The sequence below is a fragment of the Tachysurus vachellii genome, chromosome 14 (genome assembly GCF_030014155.1).
Source record: "Tachysurus vachellii isolate PV-2020 chromosome 14, HZAU_Pvac_v1, whole genome shotgun sequence".
NCBI lineage: Eukaryota > Metazoa > Chordata > Actinopteri > Siluriformes > Bagridae > Tachysurus > Tachysurus vachellii.
In genome coordinates, this window is record NC_083473.1 from 5,280,364 (window position 1) to 5,307,296 (window position 26,933).

The 26,933-nt window shown below is 38.5% G+C and overlaps 2 protein-coding genes across 2 annotated transcripts in view; both read right to left on the reverse strand.

The window, feature by feature from the left end:
• LOC132856845 (venom phosphodiesterase 1) overlaps nucleotides 1–5,849 on the reverse strand; it is a 38,609-nt gene extending 32,760 nt beyond the window's left edge. The window contains exons 1-2 of the mRNA XM_060886684.1: nucleotides 5,698–5,849; nucleotides 2,393–2,480 (exon numbers count right to left, since the gene is read on the reverse strand). Of these exons, the coding sequence (XP_060742667.1) occupies nucleotides 2,393–2,480; nucleotides 5,698–5,742 (133 nt within the window). The 5' untranslated portion in view covers nucleotides 5,743–5,849. The remainder of the gene's footprint in view (nucleotides 1–2,392; nucleotides 2,481–5,697) is intronic.
• Nucleotides 5,850–10,159: 4,310 nt separating this feature from the next.
• enpp2l (ectonucleotide pyrophosphatase/phosphodiesterase 2-like) overlaps nucleotides 10,160–26,933 on the reverse strand; it is a 29,897-nt gene continuing 13,123 nt past the window's right edge. The window contains exons 11-25 of the mRNA XM_060886296.1: nucleotides 26,478–26,550; nucleotides 26,184–26,292; nucleotides 23,725–23,847; nucleotides 23,551–23,582; nucleotides 23,305–23,432; nucleotides 22,477–22,546; nucleotides 22,307–22,394; nucleotides 21,556–21,734; nucleotides 20,456–20,513; nucleotides 20,181–20,320; nucleotides 19,695–19,830; nucleotides 19,271–19,348; nucleotides 17,363–17,495; nucleotides 17,054–17,207; nucleotides 10,160–11,250 (exon numbers count right to left, since the gene is read on the reverse strand). Of these exons, the coding sequence (XP_060742279.1) occupies nucleotides 11,080–11,250; nucleotides 17,054–17,207; nucleotides 17,363–17,495; nucleotides 19,271–19,348; nucleotides 19,695–19,830; nucleotides 20,181–20,320; nucleotides 20,456–20,513; nucleotides 21,556–21,734; nucleotides 22,307–22,394; nucleotides 22,477–22,546; nucleotides 23,305–23,432; nucleotides 23,551–23,582; nucleotides 23,725–23,847; nucleotides 26,184–26,292; nucleotides 26,478–26,550 (1,672 nt within the window). The 3' untranslated portion in view covers nucleotides 10,160–11,079. The remainder of the gene's footprint in view (nucleotides 11,251–17,053; nucleotides 17,208–17,362; nucleotides 17,496–19,270; nucleotides 19,349–19,694; nucleotides 19,831–20,180; nucleotides 20,321–20,455; nucleotides 20,514–21,555; nucleotides 21,735–22,306; nucleotides 22,395–22,476; nucleotides 22,547–23,304; nucleotides 23,433–23,550; nucleotides 23,583–23,724; nucleotides 23,848–26,183; nucleotides 26,293–26,477; nucleotides 26,551–26,933) is intronic.

Genomic DNA, 26,933 nt, shown 5'->3' on the forward strand with positions numbered 1-26,933 from the left:
ATAACAAAGCAGAGACAATCAGAGACAAAGACAACACACCTGAGGGAATGAATGAGTTCAATCAGTGTCCGTGGGAACAAACGAGTGGGCGGAGCAAACAATTAACAACAGGGAAAGACAGCAGACAGAAACAGGGCAAAAGCACAGACAGACTCATTACACACTGAGTCAATACTTTCTAGAACTTCCTTTTGCTACAATTACAGCTGCAAGTCTTTTGGGGTATGTCTCTACCAGCTTTGCACATCTAGAGAGTGAAATTTTTGCCCATTCTTCTTTGCAAAATAGCTCAAGCTCAGTCAGATTGGATGGCGAGCGTCTGTGAACAGCGATTTTCAAGTCTCGCCACAGATTTTCAATTGGATTTAGGTCTGGACTTTGACTGGGCCATTCTAACACATGAATATGCTTTGATCTAAACCACTCCATTGTAGCTCTGGCTGTATGTTTAGAGTAATTGTCTTGCTGGAAGGTGAACCTCCACCCCAGTCTAAAGTCTTTTGTAGACTCTAACAGGTTTTCTAAGATTGCCCTGTATTTGGCTCTATCCATCTTCCCATCAACTCTGACCAGCTTCCCTGTCCCTGCTGAAGAAAAGCATCCCCACAACATGATGCTGCCACCACCATGTTTCACGATGGGGATAGTGTGTTCAGTGTTAGGTTTCAGGTTTCAAGTGATTCAGAGCACCTTCTTCCACATGCTTGCTGTGTCCCCCACATGGCTTGTCTCAAACTGCAAATGGGATTTCTTATGGCTTTCTTTCAACAATGGATTTCTTCTTGCCACTCTTCCATAAAGACCAGATTTGTGGAGTGCACGACTAATAGTTGTCCTGTGGACAGATTCTTCCACCTGAGCTGTGGATCTCTGCAGCTCATCCAGAGTTACCATGGGTAACCATTAATGCTCTCCTTGCACGGCCTGTCCGTTTAGGTGGACGGCCGTGTCTTGTTAGGCTTGCAGTTGTGCCATACTGTTTCCATTTCCAGATGATGGACTGTACAGTGCTCTGTGAGATGTTCAAGGCTTGGGATATTAATTTATAACCTAACCCTGCTTTAACCCTTGTATGTTGTCCGTATTTTTGTTACTCAGCCAGTGTTGGTGGGTCTGGTGGACCCGCTGAAATTTTTGGATTTTCATTCATCACAATCAAAAATTTTATGTTAAAATACTCTAAAGATGTTTACTTCATCCCAATTGCAAGCAATATAAACAGCATATATGGTTAATATTTGCCCTACTCGTTTTTTTTTTGTTTTTTAATAAAATGTAATAAAAAAAGAAAATCGAATTTAATCAAGTTATGAGTGGGAAAAAATCATCAAATTTACAAGGAAGTAAAGTTTGTCAAAACTATTGATGTTTATGAATATGGGTCCCACAGACCTGAACAACATACAAGGGTTACACTTCTCCACAACTTTATCCCTGACCTGTCTGGTGTGTTCTTTGGTCTTCATGATGCTATTTGCTCACTAATGTTCTCTAACACACTTCTGAGGGCTTCACAGAACAGCTGTATTTATACTGAGATTATATTACACATATGTGCACTCTATTTACTAATTAGGTGACTTCTGAAGGCAGTTTGTTTCACTGGATTTTAGTTAGGGGTATCAGAGTAAAGGGGGCTGAATACAAATGCACACCACACAATTCAGATATTTATTTATTTATATAATTTTAAAAATTTGGACACCATTTATAATTTTCATTCCACTTCAATATTATGTGCCATTTTCTTTCGGTCTATTTCATAAAATCCCAATAAAATACATTTTTCTTTGTGGTTGTCACAAGTTCAGTGGGTGTGAATACTTTTGCAAGACACTGTAATAGAAGTTCTTTATAGGAATTACTTTCAATAAAGAACTATTTATTTATTCCTGTATATGATCTGTTGAACAGTATTGTAGATTCTTATTAAATAATAAATATTAAGGTGGTTTGATTGACCTATGTTTTGATTACAGCAGGAATGTATATTTGTCTATTCCACATCAATTTGCTACCTATTTTATACATTTATTAATTAAAGAATGCCATGTCACACTTTTTAAATTATTTTTATCTGTTTATAGATAGGGTTAATATTTAATGCATGCCTCATTATCACAGATAATAAACAAATGATTCAAGTCTGTTTTCTCATTCGTTTTGGATCATATGAATACCTGGCTCAGAAGACAAAAACACTACTGTATTAATGCTATTGTTCGTAACCTCATAATTTACAGATTATTTCACATATTACTGCCAAAGTGCAGATGTTGTGAAATTACGAAAGTTACGGCCTGATCATAACCATATGCTCCTTTTCAAAGCTAGAATATGAAGGAACATATTTGCTAATGTACTGTATATTTAAAATATAAGGAAGACTTACACTTGTTCTTGCACTGTTGCAGCTGAAGTCCGAGCCCTAGACCCAGTCCTAATATGATGGTCACAACAGATACAGATAAAGTGCCAATCTGTATGACACACACACACACACACGCACACACACACACACACACACACACACACACACACAAAACAAGTTTTTTCTAATGCAAAAAAAAATACAATATGAAGCCGGCATAATATTCTTAACATATTCACAGCCAGTTCCATGAGAGCTTCAACCAAGAGGCTTTTTAAATAGACCAGGCACTATATATTGTCCAAAATGTCAAGTAAATCCTGTATTGTCCAACTTGTATTGGGATAGTGGGAAAATGAAATGTGTTTTCTTTTCAAATAAAAAGTACTAATACAGTAGTAATTCATTTCAGGACATCACTGCTATTCCAATATAAGGTCAATGCTCTTGAGATCAACTTTGCCAAAATTATTTGCCATCATTATGAACCTCTCTGTGTGTTCATTAAAATGCTGGAACAAGACATTCTAGACAATTCTGTGCCTCCAAAATTGTGGTAATAGATCAGGGAAGATTCTGGCCACATTCTGGGTGTGACTGTCAGGTGTCTTCCATACAGTATATAAAACACATACATATACACATATAATATCCCATATATAATATAATAGACCAATCTACTGACACTGGCCACTTCTAAGCAATGAGAAACACCTTTGCTATACTGTGACAATGCTACGCAAGATCACTTGCCAAGCTTTTATCAATTCCTGGCCAGTTCTTTATTATTCTTTGCCTATAGTTTCCTAATAATCCTATCCTTATCATCAATTTCTTATCATTTTATTAGCTGTAAATAAAACTGATGCAACATGAAAGATAAAGATGCAGAAGTCAAAGGTTTATTCAAAACTAACATAATAGAGAAACTAGAAAAACAATGGAAAAGAACTGTAAAGGTAAGGTAAAAGAAAAGTTTGGCTATGTTCAATATGAATGCTATATAATATAACAAACTAAATGGACCAGGGTATTAGCAAAACTAGTGACAGGATGTAACAATCAGCAAACTGACATAAACTAGTAACTTGCAAACTAATTAATTTGGAAACAAACAGAGGGAAAACCAACGAAGTAAGATAACCAAATAGTTAATTGTGCTTCAGTAAATATAGGCTTTTAACCCTTGTATGATGTTCTTATTTTTGTTACTCAGACAGTGTTGGTGGGTCTGCTGGACCCGCTGCATTTTTGGGTTTTTAATTCAACACAATCAAAAATTTTATGTTAAAATACTCTACAGATGTTTACTTCATCCCAATTACAAGCAAAATAAACAGCATATATTGGTAATATTTGAACTTTACCTTTATTACATCACATTTTTTAATTAAAGTGCTACTCGTTTTTTGTTGTTTTTTAATTAAATGTAATAAAGAAAAGAACATCAAATTTAATCAAGTTATGAGTGGGAAAAAATCATCAAATTTACAAGGAAGCAAAGTTTTTTCAAAACTATTGATGTTTATGAATATGGGTCCCACAGACCCGAACATCATACAAGGGTTAAGCCAGGATAGTCTTCATTATATTTAGGAAGGTGTCAGTCCTGTTTACAGAACCCAGGGCTGAAACAGGCAGCAACAAAAATGCTAGATCTCTTGAAATGTCACTGAGGTTACACCATATATAGACTAACAAATCACAAAATTAAGACATTCATGAAATCTTTAAGTCGTGATTCACAGCTCATCACAGTCCTGAAGAAGCATTGGTTAAAGTAGTAAATTACCTACAAATGGATTCCAATGTATTTATAATGCTTACAATTGTTAAAACAGTATTAGAATTCATTGCTATGATAATATCAGCCATCTACAGTATATGGTCCTACTAAATGAGTAAATACATAATAGTTTAATTACTCTTAAACCACTATACTACAAAAACATAAAAAGGAATCTGTCTGAAATGTTCAATTCATCTTAAAGCTCTACTTCTGCTTGGGTTTTTCATCATTGATCCCTCATGGATTATTTTACCTAGATTTAGGTCTAGATTCTAGAGTCTAGATTTTTCAAATTCTTCCCAATAACTGCTGCTATAAGCATAAACATTCATATCCCAGGGCTTCATAATGCTCATGCTGAAACCTCTTGAAACATCATTAACACTTGCCTTAACTTTACACCTCTATTCCACAATTCCACTATTCAGAATAGCATGGATTCCCTCTTTTTCCTTGCCACTGTCATCTCTGGCTTAAGTCAAATACTTAAATACTAAAGTCAAATTCTATACGTAGTATATTAAACAGGAAACACAAAATTTCAGATAAATGACAGAGCTACAGTGCTAGAATGAGACTTGCGTGTGTGTGTGTGTGTGTGTGTGTGTGTGTGTGTCTGTGTGTGATTTCTTATCAGTTGCATCTCATTAGAAATCTGATCAAGAAACTGGATAGGAATCATGAAAGCTCATTGCAAGTGAGGACATGGGTGTGATGCAAAAGTCTAATAAAATAAATCATTTATGTAGTTAAACAGTTATGGACTCTATCTGCATGATGAACCATGAACCCTATCTAGTGTGTACTATGAACTCTTTGTATAATATAGACATTCTTTATGCTCCTGCTTTAAAAGAAGATGTTATAAGGAACATGCATTGTTATAACACATAATATTACTCTATTTGTTCACAGGACTACATGAAACCTGCATTAGCCTCTCCTGATTAGCCTCTCCTCACTTTAAACAAAGGACTTATTTTAATAAAACAATATTTTCAGAACAATCCTATACAATAAATAGTAAAACAAAAGCTTATGTTGCTTAAAGGTAATAAAATAATTTATGCATAACTATGTCATTATACTATTGAAGCAGCCATTAAGTAACTTATGTGCACAAACAAGTCTGTCATTTGACTTTTAGGAATGCAGATTTTAGGTCAAGACACCTCTTTGAATGAAGGTTTACATAGATTTATGCCAGATGGAATAAAATGTTTATGTAGTGACATAGCCCTATGAACACTGCACTTGAGCAGTGACACAAGAGACACACACACACGCACACACACACACACACAGTATTTTACAACACTTGTCTGTACCATGCTCATTACTATCTACGTTTTACCAGCAAAACCTAAGAAACCTTTCACACCACGACCAGTTTGTTGAGATCAGAACCCTCAGATCACTCTCACTTTCTTTTCATTGGATTCACTGTGACGTTCCAAAAAAAAATCAAATCAATAAGTAACCCAACACACACATAAATGCATGTTTTTAGAAAGTTATTAAATTTGTCCCTACTTACAATAATGTATTTTTTCTTGTTTATCAGTGTCTTTCTGAAGTCCATGATGGTCAGTGAAGTGTCTTTGTTGCTGGTGCGAACTGCAGGAGATCAGTGTGTGAGAGAAGATAACAAACAATAAATGTGTGAGAAGTGAGCAGGTCAGGAACTCTGGATCCTTAAAGGGAACTCTGTGTGTATCAGAGTGTGTGTGTGTGTGTGTGTGTGCATGCATTTGTATAGTACATGGTGATTTAATCTGTTCTGAAGACATTTTCTCTAATATAGATATTGCAGATATTGTATAGCCTATAAATTACATTTTGTTGCATGTTAGAAAATGCTGTGAATTATATTTCTATGTCTATATAACATTAGCAGCTAGCTCCGCACCAGCATCCTGAGGTCCTATTATTGCATAAGTACTGTATGATAAGGATTGTATTTTTCCACACCAGTGGCAAGTGAGATGGCCTTTGCTTTGTGACATGATGCATTATCATGCTGTTTTAGCTATTGCTGAAGTAGCTATTATAGAAAAGGTAAATTGTGGATTTAAAGTGATTGAGATGGTCAGGAACAATATTCAGGTTGTGGCATTTGCCATTATTGGCTAGTATTTAAAGAACCCAATGTGTGTCAAGAAAACATTTCCCTTGCCATCACACCATTACGAGCTGCCTAACCTTGGCACAAGGAAGGTTGAGTCTACAGATTCATTTCAGTGAGCCTCAGATACAGTACCTGTCTTTGGCTGACAGGAGTGGAACTTGACATGGTCTTCTCCTGTTGTATCCCATCCTCCTCAGGGTTCCTTAAGGTAGGACTGCTTACTCGATGTACATTAGCCTTCCTACAATCTAAAACCAATCAGACAATTGACCTTTATTATTAAAAATGTGTTTCCACCTCATGCACTTAGCACTACCTGGGTGGGTTTTTTTGTGTTGTTGTTTTTTTGCACCATTTAGTGTAGATTCTAGATGGTGTGTTGCACTAAAATCAGCAGAGATCAGCATTGATTTTTATTGAGAAATCATTGAGATTTATTGATTTTTTTTTCCTTATTTTGATGTTTGATATAAAATGTACTAAAGTTCTTGACCAGTTTGATTTGATGCATCTTTGTTCATTGTTCTGCTAGAACATGATTGAAAGAATCTCAAAAAAATTCATAATGGTGTATTGGGAGTTTAATTAGTGATGCAGAACCTGTACATTTGGAGGTTATGATGGTGCTTAAAAAGTTCATGATTATCAGTCAGTCTCCTCTTGGTTTTTCACCAGTGTAGTGAACTGATTATATCAGTTGTAGGCAAGGCAAAGATGTAAACATACCATCGCTAAGTTCACTGCTGAAAAGAAAAAAAAATCCAAAACTTGAAATCCTGAAAATTGTAAATACAATTAAAACATAAGTAACCCAGAGTTTGCTTAGTGTATTATGTTATGGCTTACGAGCGGAGCTTGTTAATCATTTAAAAACCTTGCATCCATGTTTCTAATCCTAGTCCCTATCTTTGAATCTGCCTGTATCTCTTTGTGTATTATTGAATTATGTGTCACTAATTCTGACATCCGAGGGTTGAGCTTTACTTGACTCAACAGAAGCTCTTTTGGGTCCTCAAAGAATTTTCATGTACTTCTCGGATTCAAACTCCTCATCCCCCAAATCTTTTTCTTTAAACCACTCAGGACCTTCCCATATCTCAATAATTAACCAACAACAAAAAGGTCCAGCAACTTTATTCTACAATTCAAGTTAGCATTAGCATGTCAGTACCAGGGCAACATTGTGGCAAACACTATTTGAATCATACCTGTAACTTTAAGCCTTTAGACACATTTTTAGATGACAGTCTAAAAATCAGTTTCAGACTAACCAAAGGTATCAGGTATCTCAGATCTAGATTTCACCTGGTTTCAGAATGTGTGCAGAAAACTAGTATGTACAGTAAACATCCTGTTTGAAATACACACCTAATGTATTTAAAAATTCCATACTTATCATTTAGGAAGATCATTTCTGTCTAACTGGGACACATTTTCCCCACCACTGGCACACTATAATGTTACCAGTGACTAAACATGCCAGCATGCCAGCAGAACTGTCTCTGTTTTTCTTTCAAACCACCTCAAAACAAAACATGAAGTCTCAACATGCAAGCCCACCCATGTTGCACCAACCCACTTAGACTGGGTGTTTTATAGACTATAACTCTGCATTTAACCTCTCATCTATCTATCTATCTATCTATCTATCTATCTATCTATCTATCTATCTATCTATCTATCTATCTGTCTGTCTGTCTGTCTGTCTGTCTATCTAGCTAGCTAGCTAGCTAGCTATGACCGCACTGGTGTTTCTAATAAACCTGTTGTGTTTACTAATCCAGACATAGAGTTTATAATCTAACTGCAGCTAATACAGTGTATCTAATAGTGCACATTACTTTATAAGGTGTGTATGCTGTACGGTTAATGGCCTTCTCGTAAGTAAAGATCATATACAGCCTCATTATCAGCAGGTTCTCCTTTGTGTTAGCATTGCCAAGCTTGTAAACATAGCACACTTATTATCTTTGGATCTTATTGACTTCTCTTTGATAGCTCTAGTTATCCTGTTTTCATGTTTGTGTGTGTTTTTTGATAACAAATACACAAACATGCACATTTCAGTTTCAAATGATCTGACCATTACATAGACAGATTATTTTTTTAATGATTTAATTGCTTTTATAGTAGCTGTTACAGACACTGGATTTTTGTTCATTTCAGAAAAAAAGACACATTGTCATCATGTTTGGTGACAAAAAATTCTAATGTTCATTTATTATATAATCAGATTATTGTTTCTAGCATTTAACATTCGGCTAGCATCCACAAATCGACATTTTAGAAATAAGCACACACCTAGCACATAGCTGTATTGATATTTCTGTACAGTGTACTCTGAGGCCGGAGTATGGGAATAAAACACATGGACACATGCAGAGTTGAATTTATTGCTAGCTTCTTAATCACAGGCAAGAACCAGATCATGTAGCATGATCTCTGTACTCTATACAGTGCAGCGCACATTCATTAATTGCTAGCAATGTTAGTAAAATATCAGGTTATAAAATGTAGCGTTGGTGAACCTTTGAAATAAAATGAAATATATTTATATATATATATATTTTTTTTTATTATATATTTAATATTTCATATTTACTTATATTTATATATTTATTTATTGCATGAGAGTTTAATGTGATGCAACTTAACAACTAGCATCTGTAGCTAGTATTTGTTTTATTTAGAATATATATAGATTGAAATTAAAAAAGGAAATGAAGTCAAATGAAGTTTTGTAGTAAGTTGCTGGGCCACCACAAGAGACCAGAATATCATCAATGCACCTTGGCTAAGATTTTATAAGACGGTGATGAAAGCTGTCTAAAAGCTTTTAGCTGCTGGATTCAAATCTGACACAACTGACTTCTGGTGAGATCTGGTGACTGATAAATCAATTCTCTACATCTTTATACACAAGTGAATGCGTTTTTCCACCATTAAACCGGGAAACTTTCAGTTTTTCAAGTGAGTCAGTCCACCTAGAACTTCTAGAAAAATCTTTATGTAGACTGAAGCGTCACTGTAAATCCATAGAGTTCTTTGCGCTGATCACGTTTACCATTTTCTATTTTGAAGGGAGTGGTTGTGTCCAGGATGATTCCACCCCCTTGCACAAGATGATAATCTAGTAAATATTACACCTTCAGATTCTTAACTTAACTGAAGGCCAGTTGAAGATTATAATGTGAAGTCTTAGACAACATTCTCACCATCATCAAACACCAGTTGATTTTTTTTTGCCTGATTTTCTCTCTAATTCAACTCACAGCCTGTTCCCACCCTCCAGGAAGGTCTTGTTACTGTATCACACGTCTTCTTCTAACGAGTGCTGCAGAAAGCTATTACATGTCTTCTCAAACTAAGACAATGCAGGACTGTGATGTATCGCACTCGGAGGCGAGTGATACACACCTACGTCTATATACACAAACTCACAGATGCCTATAAGTGTTAGCTAGTGTTGCTATGGTTTATGTATACCAGCAGTTCTACCACAAAATCATGACCGATTGTGATCTCTTGGACTTCTAGCCATGTGTAGTTGGAGCACTGCTAGAATTTAACTCGAATTTGAATTTGAATGAGAACAGTGTTCATTGCTTCAATACAGTTCCAGAATTAGAGGCTGGATCGATTCCAAGGCTTTAACTCAACACATTTTATGTTGTTTTTACCTTTATTTTGTCACCATTCCATAGCTGGTATTAAGAACATTTCCAAATACTGACATACTAAGCACTCTTGATTGAAATGCCATTTCAACCTCATTTGAAAGACTGAAAAATGTTAGCTTAGTTCTAAGGTTTTGCCGGATATCAGATACGATGGTGGTGTTCATCCTTCACAGCAAAACACACAAACTATATTCTTTTCACAGAAAGCAAATTTAATGAAATTATTAAAACATGATTACTTGAATAAAGGATCCATTTACAAATATATGTTTGACTAGCTTAAATAGTCGTATTTGTGAACAAAGAAGTCATTCCATTGGTTAAATTAACTTAATGAAACAATCATGAACCTCAGTAAGTAGCATTAGTTATCTAGCTAGTTTTGCCGGTTAATTAGCGTTTCGATACATAAATATTGGATGATGCTACTGGCATACCCCTTGAGTAAGGTCCTAAACACTCTCGGCTTCAGGGGTGCAGAGAACTGTACACTAATCCAAACAATTTAACAAGCTTTGTGATTTTGTAATGCTGCAAAGCTGCCTCGTCAGATAAATTAGCATTTTCTGGAATTTGCTAAAAATATATTTATATCTATATGAATTACACAAAGACAATACTTTTAAAAACACTGACTCTTAATGATGCTACGAAGAGGATATGACTAGCTTTTTTTTAGTTTGTCTCTATTTTATAGCTTACTTACTCAGAAATTAGCTTTCATTCGCAAGGCGTACGTTTCCAACAAAAAGGGTGTGGCCAGTTGGTGGGAAAGAGGTGATTCACTGCTAATTTAGAAATACGTAAACGCAATTGTTTCAATTTCAAATACACGAGTGTAGCAACACGCTAGCAAATGCATGCTAACAAAATGTTAACTTACAACACACACGCACACAAGAAAATACACACTCACAAAGGTACTAACAACAACGCACTATATTTCACGCTCCCTAGATTTAGTGAGTCTAAAGTTGAACTGTTTGAAACGCTGTACCATCATTATTTAGTTTGAAATGAACAATAAATATGATAAACTGTATAAAAACTATACACCTAATCATCAGGAAGAGAGGTGATGTGGTGTTTAGTAATGCTGCGCCACCAGGTGTTAGATGTTTTCCTCGAACGTGTGCAGATAGGTTTTCAGCGCAAGCGTGTTTGTGTAGGGCAGCGAGAGCGAGCGGTAGAAGTCGAGTCCGGTGAGCAGTTCCACGTCACGTACACGAGCCGTGTGAGTGCGCAGGATCTCCTCCACCCATTGAGATGGTTCCTCTGAACTCTGAGAAGAAAACAGCAGCAGAGGTCAGAGGTCAGAAACGGAGTGCTGATAGTAGAATTTACCAGAACGTTAAGTAGTTACCATGGAAACACTTGTTCACTGAGATTTCGAAGCAGGTATTAAGTGAGATGCAAACTATTTTTTCATATGTTATTCTCAGTAGGGGTTTTTACCTTGCACTTAACCCCAGATTATCGTCATTGTAAACCCTGCTTTAAACCCCGAATTAGGGAATGTTTCACACATGTATATTAAAAAGGCATAATTATGAAGCACGGCTATTTCCCCGGATTTATAAAACGCTGCTCTGAAACAGGATCAGCCTGGATTTGACCTATCTTCGTGTTGAACATTACACTTTATACTTTTGTGAAACGATGCTGTAGCTCTAGTTGCTTAGCAACAGAAACAGAAAATGAACAGCGCGTGTCTCACTAGGACGAGTATCATGTGAAAACTAGGACGTAACAATACAACAAAAACGGCTCGGTAAATGGAGTCAGGAGGCAAAACACTGAACATCACGGCAGAAAGCTGTTAGTGGTAACAACACCTGCTTAGCACCAAACAGCACACCTGAACTTTTTAATCACTGACGTAAAAGACAGACGAGTCGTTATTTAAAGTGATTTAAAATTGCACACTGAATTTATCCAATCAGGGTCATTTATATCAAATATGCAAATTAATAGAAGTTAGAAGAGATTAGGACTGTACAGTTTGAAACAAGGTCAGATTATGAAGGGGCAGGATTCCCTGGTAAAGTATTTTTGTTTCATATTCAATCCATGAACATGTATCCTGCCTTGATGCCTGATGACGCCTGAGATAGGCACAGGCTCCCCGTGACCCGAGGTAGTTTGGATAAGCGGTAGAAAATGAATGAATTGAATGAATTCAATCCATGAATCGTAACTGTAAATTGTTCCTGATTGGTTCATTGACTTCTTATTCTTGTGTTGGTTGGAAAAGATCTGATACCTTCAAACCTGGTCCAAAATCGGACAATAGAAAAAACAAGGCTGTGAATTTAGATCATTTAGATCATATGGCTCTTAATCATCGTACCTCATGGCTCGTTCTTCTCCCACGTCCATCCATATACTGTATTACTCATAATAGTGGAACAAGTTTCTATACAAATGGCACAGCTATTTTAAATTAGCTTACAGTGTAGAGTTTATTTGTCAAGCTTTTAAAAATTTTGCTCAAACGACATGGCTTTACGAGTTATTCACCATCGACTGGGAAACGGCTTCTACTTCCAAACCGTTCCATTTGAGACGATACGACCCGGTACGCTAAAGCACGTTTTTTGGGTCTCAGCTATAGTTTCCAGCAGATATGAGAAGAGACATGAGGCTTTTAAATTTCTGAATGAAATTCTGAATCTAATTGAGAGGTAAAGATTCTCTATTCACTTGTACCCTGATGCTCTGATGTGGAAACAATGATCAGTTCTACAGGAATGGATACAGGAAGGGGGGAAGGAACTCGAGAGCATATGGAACAATAAACCTACAATTGTTTCTGGAATAGCAAAGCTCTCACTTACACACACACACACAAACACACACACATTATACACTGGTAATGAATATGTTCTATGCAGTAGTTAGGGTTCAAGCGCGAATCGCTGGAAACCTATTGTTTTCGTTAGGATTTTTATTATTATTATTATTATTATTATTATTATTATTATTATTATTAATATTCCGCCCTACAAATGATCGTGCAGCCCAAACCGTAAGGCCTAGAGAGCTCAAACTTGGTCAGATGGTAGTACTAGTCAGTTACTCAGGGCCAAAAACTCTGTGAAATCGGCCAATTTGGGGCACTTCAGCGCCCCTCAACGCGTTTGTGCCCATAACTCCTAAACCAACAGTCCAAAAACCCAATTTTGTGCTGACTCGTAAGGCAAAGTCTCAGAATCAGAATCAGAAAGGTCTTTATTTCCAAGTATGCTTTCACATACGAGGAACACACACACACTTACACACACATTTACACACACACTCACTCACACTCGCACACTTACTCACACTCGCACACTCACATACTCACTCACACACTCAGTGAACGTGATAACTGAATAAAAGACAAAACAGAGACGTTTTGCTTCGCACGAGGATTGTAGACTCACCGATATGACTTTTTTTTATTTTGGGGAAAACTGGACAGGTGAGTACTTCACATGACATATATTGTGCAACACGTTGGTAAGCTTTTCTGTATTAGAGACACTAGGGTAGGAGCGGGTGCCACTCTCTGTAACTTGCGGGTCACTTTGTGTATATGAAAATCCTTTAAGGCCTTAAACTCCCTAAAGGCCTTAAACGCTTGAACCTGGGAAATGCTGCTTGCAGCTTTAATTTTTGTTGCATGTGCTAAAGGGAAGGAAATGGGAGTAAAAGAAAGAAAAATACTTGTTGAGTCATTTTTCGGAGGAGTTTGTTTTATGATGTATTGTGCACACAGTGTTTTGAGATAAACTTTTTCCACAGAAATGTCAATGTCAATGTTGATGTTTTATAGAAGTGCTTAAACTGTTTCTGTGCTTTCGAATGTCTGAACTAGAATTTTACTATAATCTATTATAAATAAAGTCTATAAATTACAGACTATAGATTATGAAGAGCCAGAATTCATTGTTAATCCCAGGCGAAGTATGAGCAGAACCTTAATATACTCAACTTAGGATCCGGTTTAGTTTAGTTTACTATGAAATGTGAAAAACTCTAATGATATACATATTAAATCTATGGATCTAAAACATGTCCAAAGTTCATGCCTTGTTTGTTTAGCTTCGATCCTGCACACACATATCTCTTGTGGACCAATAAAAACTGTACAGTAAATCGTTCCTGACTGGCTCACTGATTCATCATCTACTACAAATCTTCTTATTGTTATTCTTGACCTTAGAAAAGATCAGATATATTTAAACTATCAAACTATCTATCAGACAATAGAATAAAACAAGGCTGTGCAATTAGATCATGCTTTCATCGTGAGGTCATATAAATGCTGAAGGGCCCATATACAGTACTGTATTATATGATGATTAAACCATTTCTCTCCTACAGATGATTAAACGATAAACAGTTTGCTTGTTTTTCCCCTCAACTTGATCCTGATCCTGGAGAAACGTCGTCTCATTTCACTGTGTACTGCAACAGCTATATATGGTTGAAATGACAATAAAAGCTTCTTGACTTGACTTGAACTACAGTACAGGCACTGAATCCCCCATGGCTGATACTTCCCCTAACTCAGAACCTCAGAGTTTAATCAAAGTCCAAAGTTCAGCTTGCTCGTAATTTACGTCTTTGTGGTGACGTTCATGTGAGTTCAACTCGTAAGCCCGGAAACCTTTCAGTGTGAACTACTGTCCTGGCTACTGACCTTCTGACTAATCGGAAATAAAAATTGAAAAAACTTTACCATAACCGTAACATGAACTTCAATAAGCAAAATCTGTTAGTTGAACATTTGAAAGTTTGATTTTATCTTATGTTGAAATCGTGTATGAATTACGTCACATCAGCACATTTCATGCGAAGGGTAAAAGCTGTGGTTTGGGTGTGTGTGTGTGTGGGTGTGTGTGCTTGCGTGTGTGTGGGTGTGTGCTTGCGTGTGGGTGTGTGTGCTTGCGTGTGTGTGTGTGTGTGTGTGTGCTTGCGGGTGTGTGTGTGCGTGTGAGTGTGGGTGTGTGTGTGTATGTGTGTGTGGGTGTGCAAAGTTCTCCTCAGATGTGACTTCTGCCAAGTCTTCCTTCTACAAGGAAAAGCTTGAAGCTTCCTCACATGACCCTCGGAAATTCCACAACATCATCTCTTCCCTGCTCAACCCCCCGGCTCCACCTATTCATCCTCCCTGACTGCAGAAGACTTTGCTTCTTTCTACCAGGAGAAGATTGAGGAAATCTGCCGGACCTTCACTTCAGCCCCGACTGCACTTACATCTCAGAGTATGGATTCCCCTACACCTTTGTTGTCGCATTTCTCAACTGTAGCAGCAGAAGAGATTTTACAGCTCATCCAGTCTTGCAATCCTACCACCTGCCCATTGGATCCACTCCCTTCCGCTATGCTCCAGACCATCTCGCAAGACCTTCTGCCCTTCATTTCCACTATCGTCAATAGAGCCATAGCATCTGGTCAGGTACCAACTACTTTCAAGTGAGCAAGGGTTATTCCCATCCTAAAGAAACCTGCTCTGGATCCATTAGACATCAGTAACTACAGACCGGTATCACTTCTCTCGTTTCTTTCAAAAATTCTCGAATGCATTGTCTATAATTAACTGTCTGTCTATCTCTCACAGAACAACCTCCAAGACCCCAACCAGTCTGGCTTTAAAGCAGCTCATTCCACAGAGACAGCCCTTTTGGATGTCTCTGGGAAACTACATGCTGCTAGATCATCCAAACTGTCATCCGTCCTTATCCTCCTTGACCTTTCAGCAGCGTTTGATACGGTCAACCACAAGATTCTCTTGTCCACCCTCAGGAGTCTTGGGATTTGCGGATCAGCTTGGGAATGGTTTGCTTCCTACCTGGAAGGACGCTCATATCAGGTAACATGGAGGGGAGTGACATCTGCTCCACGCAGACTCTCCACTGGCGTCCCACAGGGCTCAGTACTTGGTCCTCTTCTTTTCTCCCTGTATAGTCACTCTCTTGGGGAAGTTATTTCCTCACAAGGGTTCTCTTACCACTGCTATGCTGATGATACACAACTTATCTTCTCTTTCCCACCCTCAGATAACACAGCATCTGACCGGATCTCAGCATGTCTGGCAGAAATTTCATCATGGATGACTGCTCATCAGTTAAAGCTCAATCCAAGCAAAACTGAGCTGCTCTTCATCCCAGGTGATTCATCCCCAGGTCATGATCTTGCTATATCCTTGCACAACGATCTGATCTCCCCTTCAGCCACAGCTCGCAACCTTGGAGTAACCATGGACAATCAACTGTCTTTTTCTTCTCATGTTGCTAATGTGACTCGCTCATGTCGGTTTCTTCTCTACAACATTAGAAGGATTCGGCCATTTCTGTACACACAGGCTGCTCAGGTACTTGTTCAGGCTCTTGTCATTTCTAGACTGGATTACTGCAATGCACTGCTGGCAGGTCTACCTATGAACGCAATCCGTCCTCTGCAAATGATCCAAATGCAGCTGCACAGCTTGTTTTCACCCTGCCAAAGTTCTCACATACCCCCCCGCTACTGCGATCCCTCCACTGGCTTCCGGTAGCTGCACGCATCAGATTCAAAACACTGATAATGGCCTACAAAGCCAAAAATGGACCAGCTCCCTCTTACCTCAAAGCCCTCATCACTCCTCGCACTGCACCTCACACCCTCCGATCTACCAGCACTGCTCGACTGGTTCCACCATCTCTCAGGGTAAGAGGCAAGTATACTACAAGACTCTTCTCTGTACTGGCACCAAGGTGGTGGAATGAACTTCCCCTAGAGGTCCGGACAGCTGAGTCACTGGATATTTTCAAGCGTCGGTTGAAGATCTACTTATTCAGGAAACACTTCAGCTAGCACTTCTTTCCTTATCTTTTGCATTTTTAAAAAAAAAAAAACAAAAAAAAAAAACCTGACACTTTTTCATTGCAACTCTGAACAAATGTTTTAAACTCATGGTATCTTAAGTATGTAACTTAGTGATCCAGCATTAATGTATTCAATGTTAGAGATTTAAGCACTTATGTACGTCGCTCTGGATAAAGGGGTCTGCCAAATGCTGTAAATGTAATGTAAATGTGCATGTGTGGGAGACTTACGTGGCAGCTTTCTGAGTTATCAGGCCGATGTGGAAGGATGAAAGAAACCGTGGAAATGGAGCCATCACACTCCTCCACTGTGGTGTTCTCCAGTTCACAGCTTGTTATTATAAGGTATAAATGAGTGGGGACCGGAGCAGAGTCGCCTTCATGTCTGCAGTAGACACACATAGACACACACACACACAGACACACACACACAATTATGGAATAAACATATGTTTTAAGGCAGTAAGTACCATTGTAAATTATAGGTCTGAAGGTTGTGTGTGTGTGTGTGTGTGTGTGTGTGTGTGTGTGTTTTATTACCCTCTGATTTTCTCCACCGTGTCTCGTAGTCCATCAGAGTCATAATCAAATATGGGTCCAGTGACAACATTAATGCTGTTCCTCTCTTCACTGTAGCGCCTCAATACTGTCATCTGCAAGTAGCTCCATATTCCTACACACACGCACACGCACACACACACACACACACACACACACACACACACACGCACACGCACACACACAGGATGTCTATTGCACCTGTTCTGGCACTCAGATTTTGTGTGCAAGTAATTGAAATGATGTCCAGCTCATTTTGAGTAACACATAAAAAAGTTTTCTTCCTGTCCCCTTTCCTGCATCTCTTATTTACACCTCCACCTACTTCAAGATGACTGACAATAATGATAATGTTTACATCATGAATGACAAATGAATATCAGATACCCAAAGCAACCATTTGATCAGTGGCGCTGCTTTGTGAGGGTGGGGCTTCGGGGGCTTAAGCCCTTCATGCACTGTCCAAAACCACATGGTCTTTTGAAGACTGAAAACATACCACAAATAATGGACAAGACTTACCAGTACAAGAAACTGGTTCATTCATTCATTCATACAGTCAATCACTAGAAGACTTAGTGAGGTCATAATAATGCAACTGTTGGTGACTCATAGTCTGAGGGGTCAAAGCCTCTCATCCCTTCTAACCCTAGCAATGCCCCTGGATCTGATCATCCTATACGTGCTAGAATCATGGACATTCACAGCGTCACATTTCAGCACAGATAATAAACATGGCCGAAAAACAGACTTCAACTCCCAGCAGCCACCAGCACTCATTCACCAGCTGTTCAAGTATGTTCACTGTGTATAATTCTGTATGTTCGAACACGTTTTTTTTCGTGTTCGTGATGCTACAAAGCCTGTTGATAATTAATCAGATTTTTCGTTATTATTATTATTATTATTATTGTTATTATTGTTATTATTATTAATGTACTGTTAGTTCTGAATATTTGGGGGATCTTTGCCTCATTAGAAACAGCTGTTCTGTATTTAAAATAAATAAATAAATAAATAAATAAATAAATAAATAAATAAATAAATAAATAAAGTAAGTAAGTAAGTAAGTAAGTAAGTAAGTAAGTAAATAAACAGCAGGGACAATGGACTAGTTCTTCTTCACTATGTCTCAGATGATCATTTTCAATCTCCTCAGATAGACACAAAGATAGATAGATAGATAGATAGATAGATAGATAGATAGATAGATAGATAGATATTAGATAACTATTAGAAAGACTAATATAACAATGAAAAACAACATGCCTATTTGTCTGTATGAGGCTAAATACATTTTCAACAACAAACTCAACACTACCTCTGTTTCTGATTAGATTTTTGATATGTATTTGATATATTTATTTCTTTTTTATGTATTTGTATCTACTTGTGGCTTATTTTTATTCCTTTATTTTATTCTTTTATTCTCCACTATTGGAATTATTTTTACATAAAGGACATGTCATAAAAAGCATTTCGCTTCATGTCCTAATGTGTATGATCGTCTATGTGAAAAAAGGAAGCTGAGCTTCTTTAGAATTTGAGTTCAAACTGTGCACAAAGCCGCCCTCTGGTGGTTGGGGATGGGAAGTGACTAAAGTCAGATGCCTTCCTTATATTGTCTATATGAAGCTAAATACATTTTAAATGTTTAATATATATATATTAAATCTATATAATTTACATATGTTTTCTTTTCAGTCATATTCCTTCATTTAATTTTTTGTCAGTATATTCGGTGAATCTAATCTAAACCCAGAGGACAGTGTTATATATCATATCACGATGTACAATTCTCACTGTATCCTGTACCTGCTCCTGTGCACAACGTTTTAAACATGGAGCATTACTGGTGGATTTATGCAGTGGAAATTAAAGCATACTCACTCTTAAAAGCAGGATACATGGGCACCGTGTTGGTGATCAAAGAAGCATCATGACTGGATTCAGGAGTGATGGAGAAACCTGCGGAGAAAAGAAAAAGAAGAACTTCTAGTCTATAGCTCAATCATCAAATATAGTCTTATTCCTTTGAGGTTATATATAACAATAATTATAATATATAAGCTTAAGTGTGGGGACACGGTGGCTTAGTGGTTAGCACGTTCGCCTCACACCTCCAGGGTTGGGGGTTCGATTCCCGCCTCCGCCTTGCGTGTGTGGAGTTTGCATGTTCTCCCCGTGCCTCGGGGGTTTCCTCCGGGTACTCCGGTTTCCTCCCCCGGTCCAAAGACATGCATGGTAGGTTGATTGGCATCTCTGGAAAATTGTCCGTTGTGTGTGTGTGTGAGAGAGAGAGAGAGACACTAACCAGGTGGGTACACGAATCCACGGATGATCTTGTGATCCTGGTTGTTGGAGTCGCAGGTCTGTGTGTGTTTGGGAGGAATTCGAATGTCTGCTCTTACACACTCAGAGACTGGAAGAGGTGTAGCAGTACTCTCTATCTGCAGAGATAAACAGGACATGTACACACACACACACACACACACACACAAATGTTGTGCATATTGAAAAGTATGGGGTCAGCACCAACATGCAGCAACATTACAGCTGAATATAATATTATTCCACCATATTTAGCTACAGCCTCACAAATCACACACTGTCTCGACTGAGCCATATTTTCTTGACTTTGTGTATCATTCTGACAGAGATAGACGCATAACATACGGTTAAGGGCAAAAGTTTTTGCACCCATTCTTTACAAAAATAAGACGGAGAACAGAGTTTAAATGAATGTAATAATTTGACTGCAAGAGTGTGTTGTGTGCTGTAACATGGACGTGTTTTATACCTGCGGGGTAATAGTGAATGCAGTCCACAGAGGAATGTGTAGCTCGTAGCTGTATGCGCTGATGTAATCCGAGTGCTGAAGCAAAGAGTAAGAAGTCTGGAACAAAACGGCTGGGCGGCCAAACGGCAGGTGAGTCGCGTCTGCAACAAACACACACACACACAGGAACGAGTCTTAAAACGACTATGAATGACTTTACTAAATGACGTCAATGCAAGAATTTCACACATCAAGATTTAGCACAGTGTCTTATTCAGGATGATAGACAGCTTAACTGTTTAACAAAGCAGCGCCTTCTGAGAAAAATCCATCGGTGCTCTCCTCAATCATATTCTGTGAGAGATAAAGAAACAACAGAAACATGTGAAAGAGTGTATTTGAACAACAACGTACCAAGCCCCAGTGTGCACAGGTTCAGGGTTTAAATGAGGCTTCACAATTTTTAAAGGAAGAACGTGTCAGTCGTCTTCTAACTGGTAGCTGATTTACAACTGCTACTCAGTCGGAATGCAGAGAGAAAATAAAGGAATAAAAATAAATAATAAAACGTATGCTGGGATTAGTGCAAACATGTGGGAATATATACTGAACTGAGTAAAATGGCCAAGTGGTGCAATGCATTTCCTATCAATAAGAACGACACTGAACACGTGTGCGCTGATGTATGTGGAAGAGGGCTGACAACACTTTCCTCTAAGTTCCTCTTATTTCACATGGCTATGTTCTCTGGCTAGTAGCTAATGTGTGATGGATAAAACCTAGCTAGTGTCAGGTGACACTGAAAAAAAAAAACAACACAAACACACTGTGAAACAAAGAAACTGTGAAACGCAGGAATTTAAATCGTTTAACTAATTAATAGTGGTCTTCGACCGCTCCTGCTTACCAACAAACAACCCATTCATAATTGCTAACTTAATCTAAAATAGAAGGCTCAGAGTAATACTAAATGAAGAGCCACTTGGGATCCGGTTCATCTAAGGGAGCCGAGCCAAAAGAGAAACAAATGATGAAGTTCAAACAGTGCACAAGGTTGCCCTCTGGTGGTTAGTTAAGGTCATGGAGTTATTGCACGAAGCCGTTTAAAATGCTCTGAGGCATTTTAGTCTAGATGATAACTGAGTCACAGGTCCAAACAGCATTGTTGGCGCACACACACATAAACACACGCACAATCACAATCACACACTCTGGGTGTGTGATTTTTTGTTGCTCAGAATTAACATACAATACCTGATCATTTTGTAAGAGTCAGTAAATGTGGTAAAAGGTCCACTAAAGCCAACACGCTACCAAAAATTTTTATAATTAATAAATAAATGATTAAATGCACAGAGGATGTGTGTGTATGTGTGCGTGTGAGTGTGTGTAGAACCTCATCATCACAGCTGCAGCCCAGGTTGTAAAAGGCCAGTGAAGCAGCAGCAGCAGGCTCCAGAGGCTTTGGTGATGTCACTTCCTCTGGCTGTATGGGCGTATAAGAAGGGTGTTTCAGCACGGAGTTCAGACTGCCGTGTGTGCCATTATTAGGTGCAGGAGTCAAGCCTAGGAGGTCTACATACACACACACACACACACACACACATACACAGTATATATATCCATCATGAAGAAGATGATGCGACAAAGAAGACCTAAGACAGTTGAGCAACTAGAAGTCTGTTTTAGACAAGAATGGGACAACATTCCTATTCCTAAACTTGAGCAACTTGTCTCCTCAGTCCCCAGACGTTTGCAGACTGTTATTAAAAAGAAGACAGGATGCCACACAGTGGTAAACATGTCCTTGTCCCAACTTTTTTGAGATGTGTTGATGCCATGAAATTTAAAATCAACTTTTCAACATTTGATATGTCATCTATGTTGTGTTCTGAATAAAATGAGTGAGTGAATGAGAGTGTGTGTGTGTGCCCTGCGATGGGTTGGCACTCCGTCCAGGGTGTATCCTGCCTTGATGCCCGATGACGCCTGAGATAGGCACAGGCTCCCCGTGACCCGAGGTAGTTCGGATAAGCGGTAGAAGATAAATGAATGAATGAATGAATGAATGAATGTTGCTCATCAGAGCAAATGAACACCAGCTGCTAGTATGAAAAAGTAATAGACAGTCAGATATCAAATCTCACCACACATTACGTTGTAAAGCTCGATATTCTCAAAAGGAGGAACTTCTGTCCTGAACTTGAAGCTCGGCCCGTATCCCAAAAAGATGGTCTGTGAAGAGGATGAGGGAGAAAAATCAGCTAGAGAAATGGTTTATTTTTATTCACATTGCTGCAGCACTGAACACACTCACCTGCATGCTGTTAATTATGTTATCAAAGCCGTGATCGCCAAAGTAGCCACAGCTGCCCGGTAACCGGTTCCTGAAACACACAAGTGTGTATAAGTGTGAGCAGTGTACTGGTGTGTGTTACTGTAAGTATGCTGAACTGATGTATAAGTGTGTATAGGTAGGTATATATGTATAAGTGAGTATAAGTGTATATAAGGGTTTATAAGTGTGTATAAGTGTGTATAGGAGTGTATAGGTATGTATAATTGTATATAAGTGTGTATAAGTGTATATAAGTGTGTATAAGTGTATATAAGTGTGTATAAGTGTGTATAAGTGTATATAAGTGTTTATAAGTGTGTATAAGTGTATATGTGTGTGCATTTGTGTATATAAGTGTTTATAAGTGTATAAAAGTGTGTATAGGTGTGTATAATTGTATATAATATGTGTATAGGTATATATAGGTGTGTATAAGTGTATACGAGTGTCTATAAGTGTGTATAAGTGTGTATACGTGTTTATGTGTTTATAAGTATACATTTGTGTATATGTGTATATGTGTTTATAAGTGTGTATAAGTGTGAATAAGTGTATATAAATGTGTATAAGGGTTTATAAGTGTATTTTTGTATAATGGTGTGTGTGTATATACTGTAAGTGTGTGTATAATTGTATGTAAGTGTGTATAGGTATATACACATGGGTATAATTGTATAAGTGTGATATGTATGTAAGCAACTATCAATTATCAACCACCATCAATAACACATAATGATATTAATGTGATTGTCTCACACACACACACACACACACACACACACACACACACAGATCCCCAGTACATACATGGCTACGAGCCACTTCCTCTCCATGAGCAGGTGTACATCCTCTATCCTGCGGTTGTTGGCATAGTGCAGCCGCTTGGGTAGGTGCTGCTTCAGATAGGCTTTAAAGTGCTGGTTGGGCATCTTACACTGCAAGACAGAACACACACACACACACACACACACACACACACACACAGTAAAATGCAATGGGGCAATAAGAAACATCACTTAGCACTAAATGAGATCTCTAACTTTCTGCACTTACTGTTAAATTGGCTACAAGTTCTTTTGGGTCATCTGAAAAAGAACAAATGGCTCAGTGAGTGTCTGTGTGTGTGAGTGTCTGTGTGTGAGTGTTTGTGTCTGTGTGTGTGTGTGTGTGTGTGTGTGTGTGTGTGTGTGTGTGTGTGTGTGTGTGTGTGTGTTTGGTGTCCCTCACATGGCATGCTCTGGTTTCTGGAACGCAGTCTTCCAGATGATCCCGGGATGAGTGTAAAGTCATTAACATTGAGTCCATATGAGCTGAGATACTCTGTACGGTCACAGTGGGCCTCCTCCATTCCTACACACACACACACACACACACACACACACACACACACACACACACACACACACACACACACACATGTGTGTTACATGAAGCCGACCTGCCGTGTAAGTGTGTATAAGTGTGTACAGTGTACTGGTGTGTGTTACATGAAGCTGAACTGGTGTGTAAGTGTGTATAAGTGTGTACAGTGTACTGGTGTGTGTTACATGAAGCTGAACTGGTGTGTAAGTGTGTATAAGTGTGTACAGTGTACTGGTGTGTGTTACATGAAGCTGACCTGCCGTATAAGTGTGTATAAGTGTGTACAGTGTACTGGTGTGTGTTACATGAAGCTGAACTGGTGTGTAAGTGTGTATAAGTGTGTACAGTGTACTGGTGTGTGTTACATGAAGCTGAACTGGTGTGTAAGAGTGTATAAGTGTGTACAGTGTACTGGTGTATGTTACATGAAGCTGAACTGGTGTGTAAGTGTGTATAAGTGTGTACAGTGTACTGGTGTGTGTTACATGAAGCTGAACTGGTGTGTAAGTGTGTATAAGTGTGTACAGTGTACTGGTGTGTGTTACATGAAGCTGAACTGGTGTGTAAGTGTGTATAAGTGTGTACAGTGTACTGGTGTGTGTTACATGAAGCTGAACTGGTGTATAAGTGTGTATAAGTGTGTACAGTGTACTGGTGTGTGTTACATGAAGCTGACCTGCCGTATAAGTGTGTATAAGTGTGTACAGTGTACTGGTGTGTGTTACATGAAGCTGAACTGGTGTGTAAGTGTGTATAAGTGTGTACAGTGTACTATTGTGTGTTACATGAAGCTGACCTGCCGTATAAGTGTGTATAAGTGTGTACAGTGTACTGGTGTGTGTTACATGAAGCTGAACTGGTGTGTAAGTGTGTATAAGTGTGTACAGTGTACTGGTGTGTGTTACATGAAGCTGAACTGGTGTGTAAGAGTGTATAAGTGTGTACAGTGTACTGGTGTATGTTACATGAAGCTGAACTGGTGTGTAAGTGTGTATAAGTGTGTACAGTGTACTGGTGTGTGTTACATGAAGCTGAACTGGTGTGTAAGTGTGTATAAGTGTGTACAGTGTACTGGTGTGTGTTACATGAAGCTGAACTGGTGTGTAAGTGTGTATAAGTGTGTACAGTGTACTGGTGTGTGTTACATGAAGCTGAACTGGTGTATAAGTGTGTATAAGTGTGTACAGTGTACTGGTGTGTGTTACATGAAGCTGAACTGGTATGTAAGTGTGTACAGTGTACTGGTGTGTGTTACATGAAGCTGAACTGGTGTATAAGTGTGTATAAGTGTGTACAGTGTACTGGTGTGTGTTACATGAAGCTGAACTGGTGTATAAGTGTGTACAGTGTACTGGTGTGTGTTACATGAAGCTGAACTGGTGTGTAAGTGTATATAAGTGTGTTCAGTTTACTGGTGTGTGTTACATGAAGCTGAACTGGTGTGTAAGTGTGTATAAGTGTGTACAGTGTACTGGTGTGTGTTACATGAAGCTGAACTGGTGTGTAAGTGTGTATAAGTGTGTACAGTGTACTGGTGTGTGTTACATGAAGCTGAACTGGTGTGTACGTGTGTATAGGTGTGTACAGTGTACTGGTGTGTGTTACATGAAGCTGATCTGGTGTATAAGTGTGTATAAGTGTGTACAGTGTACTGGTGTGTGTTACATGAAGCTGAACTGGTGTATAAGTGTGTATAAGTGTGTACAGTTTACTGGTGTGTGTTACATGAAGCTGAACTGGTGTATAAGTGTGTACAGTGTACTGGTGTGTGTTACATGAAGCTGAACTGGTATGTAAGTGTGTATAAGTGTGTACAGTGTACTGGTGTGTGTTACATGAAGCTGAACTGGTGTGTAAGTGTGTATAAGTGTGTACAGTGTACTGGTGTGTGTTACATGAAGCTGAACTGGTGTATAAGTGTGTATAAGTGTGTACAGTTTACTGGTGTGTGTTACATGAAGCTGAACTGGTGTATAAGTGTGTACAGTGTACTGGTGTGTGTTACATGAAGCTGAACTGGTATGTAAGTGTGTATAAGTGTGTACAGTGTACTGGTGTGTGTTACATGAAGCTGAACTGGTGTATAAGTGTGTACAGTGTACTGGTGTGTGTTACATGAAGCTGAACTGGTGTGTAAGTGTGTATAAGTGTGTACAGTGTACTGGTGTGTGTTACATGAAGCTGAACTGGTGTATAATTGCGTGCAGTGTACTGGTGTGTGTCAGATATGAAGCTGAACTGTTACGTAAGTGTGTACAGGTGTGTTTAAGCGTGTATAAGTGTGCGGAGGTGCGTGTAAGTGTGTACAGGTGTGTGTGCAGTACCGTGATCGCCCACTATGATGACATTTACACAGCGGTGCAGGTTCATCTGTTTCAGACCATTCATCAGCTGACCAATGATGTTATCAATCTCCTTTAAGGGGTTATCCAACTATCACACACACACACACACACACACACACACACACACAGTCACAAATATATAACTCGCATTTTTGTAAATTTGTTACTGTTATATTATTTGTTATTAAAATCTTTCGTTTCACGTAGCATTTATATTTTCTGTGTTACATCATATGAGTTGTACAGTGAGTGAAACAAGTGCGCTGATCTTACCTCACTGCTGAGGGGCCCCAGCCTGTGTCCGAACGTATCGGGCTGCTCTGAGTGGACTGCATACACATACGGCCTGAGAACAACACACTGATTTTATCGTGTGTGTGTAACACTAATGTCATGCTCTGAAACTCATCCACAGTTGTGTCTACACATTTCTACAGGTAAAAGTTTCATATCTTTTTGTGCAGTTTTTGAGTTCAGTATGGGGGATTTTTAAAAACTTGGCAATCCTGCACATTACAGAAAAAACCTCACCTTCTTTCATCATGATCCAATCCCAATGCACTTCAGCACACACACCTAGACTGACGTTTCCCACAAAGCTTTCTAAACAATGTCTGTGTCTCTATTTATATTCATTTAGCATAGAATTATCTGTTGAATCCAATAATATATTCAATCAAATCTGTCCATACTGCCTGTCATGATAAAGACATAAATGTCAGAATTCTT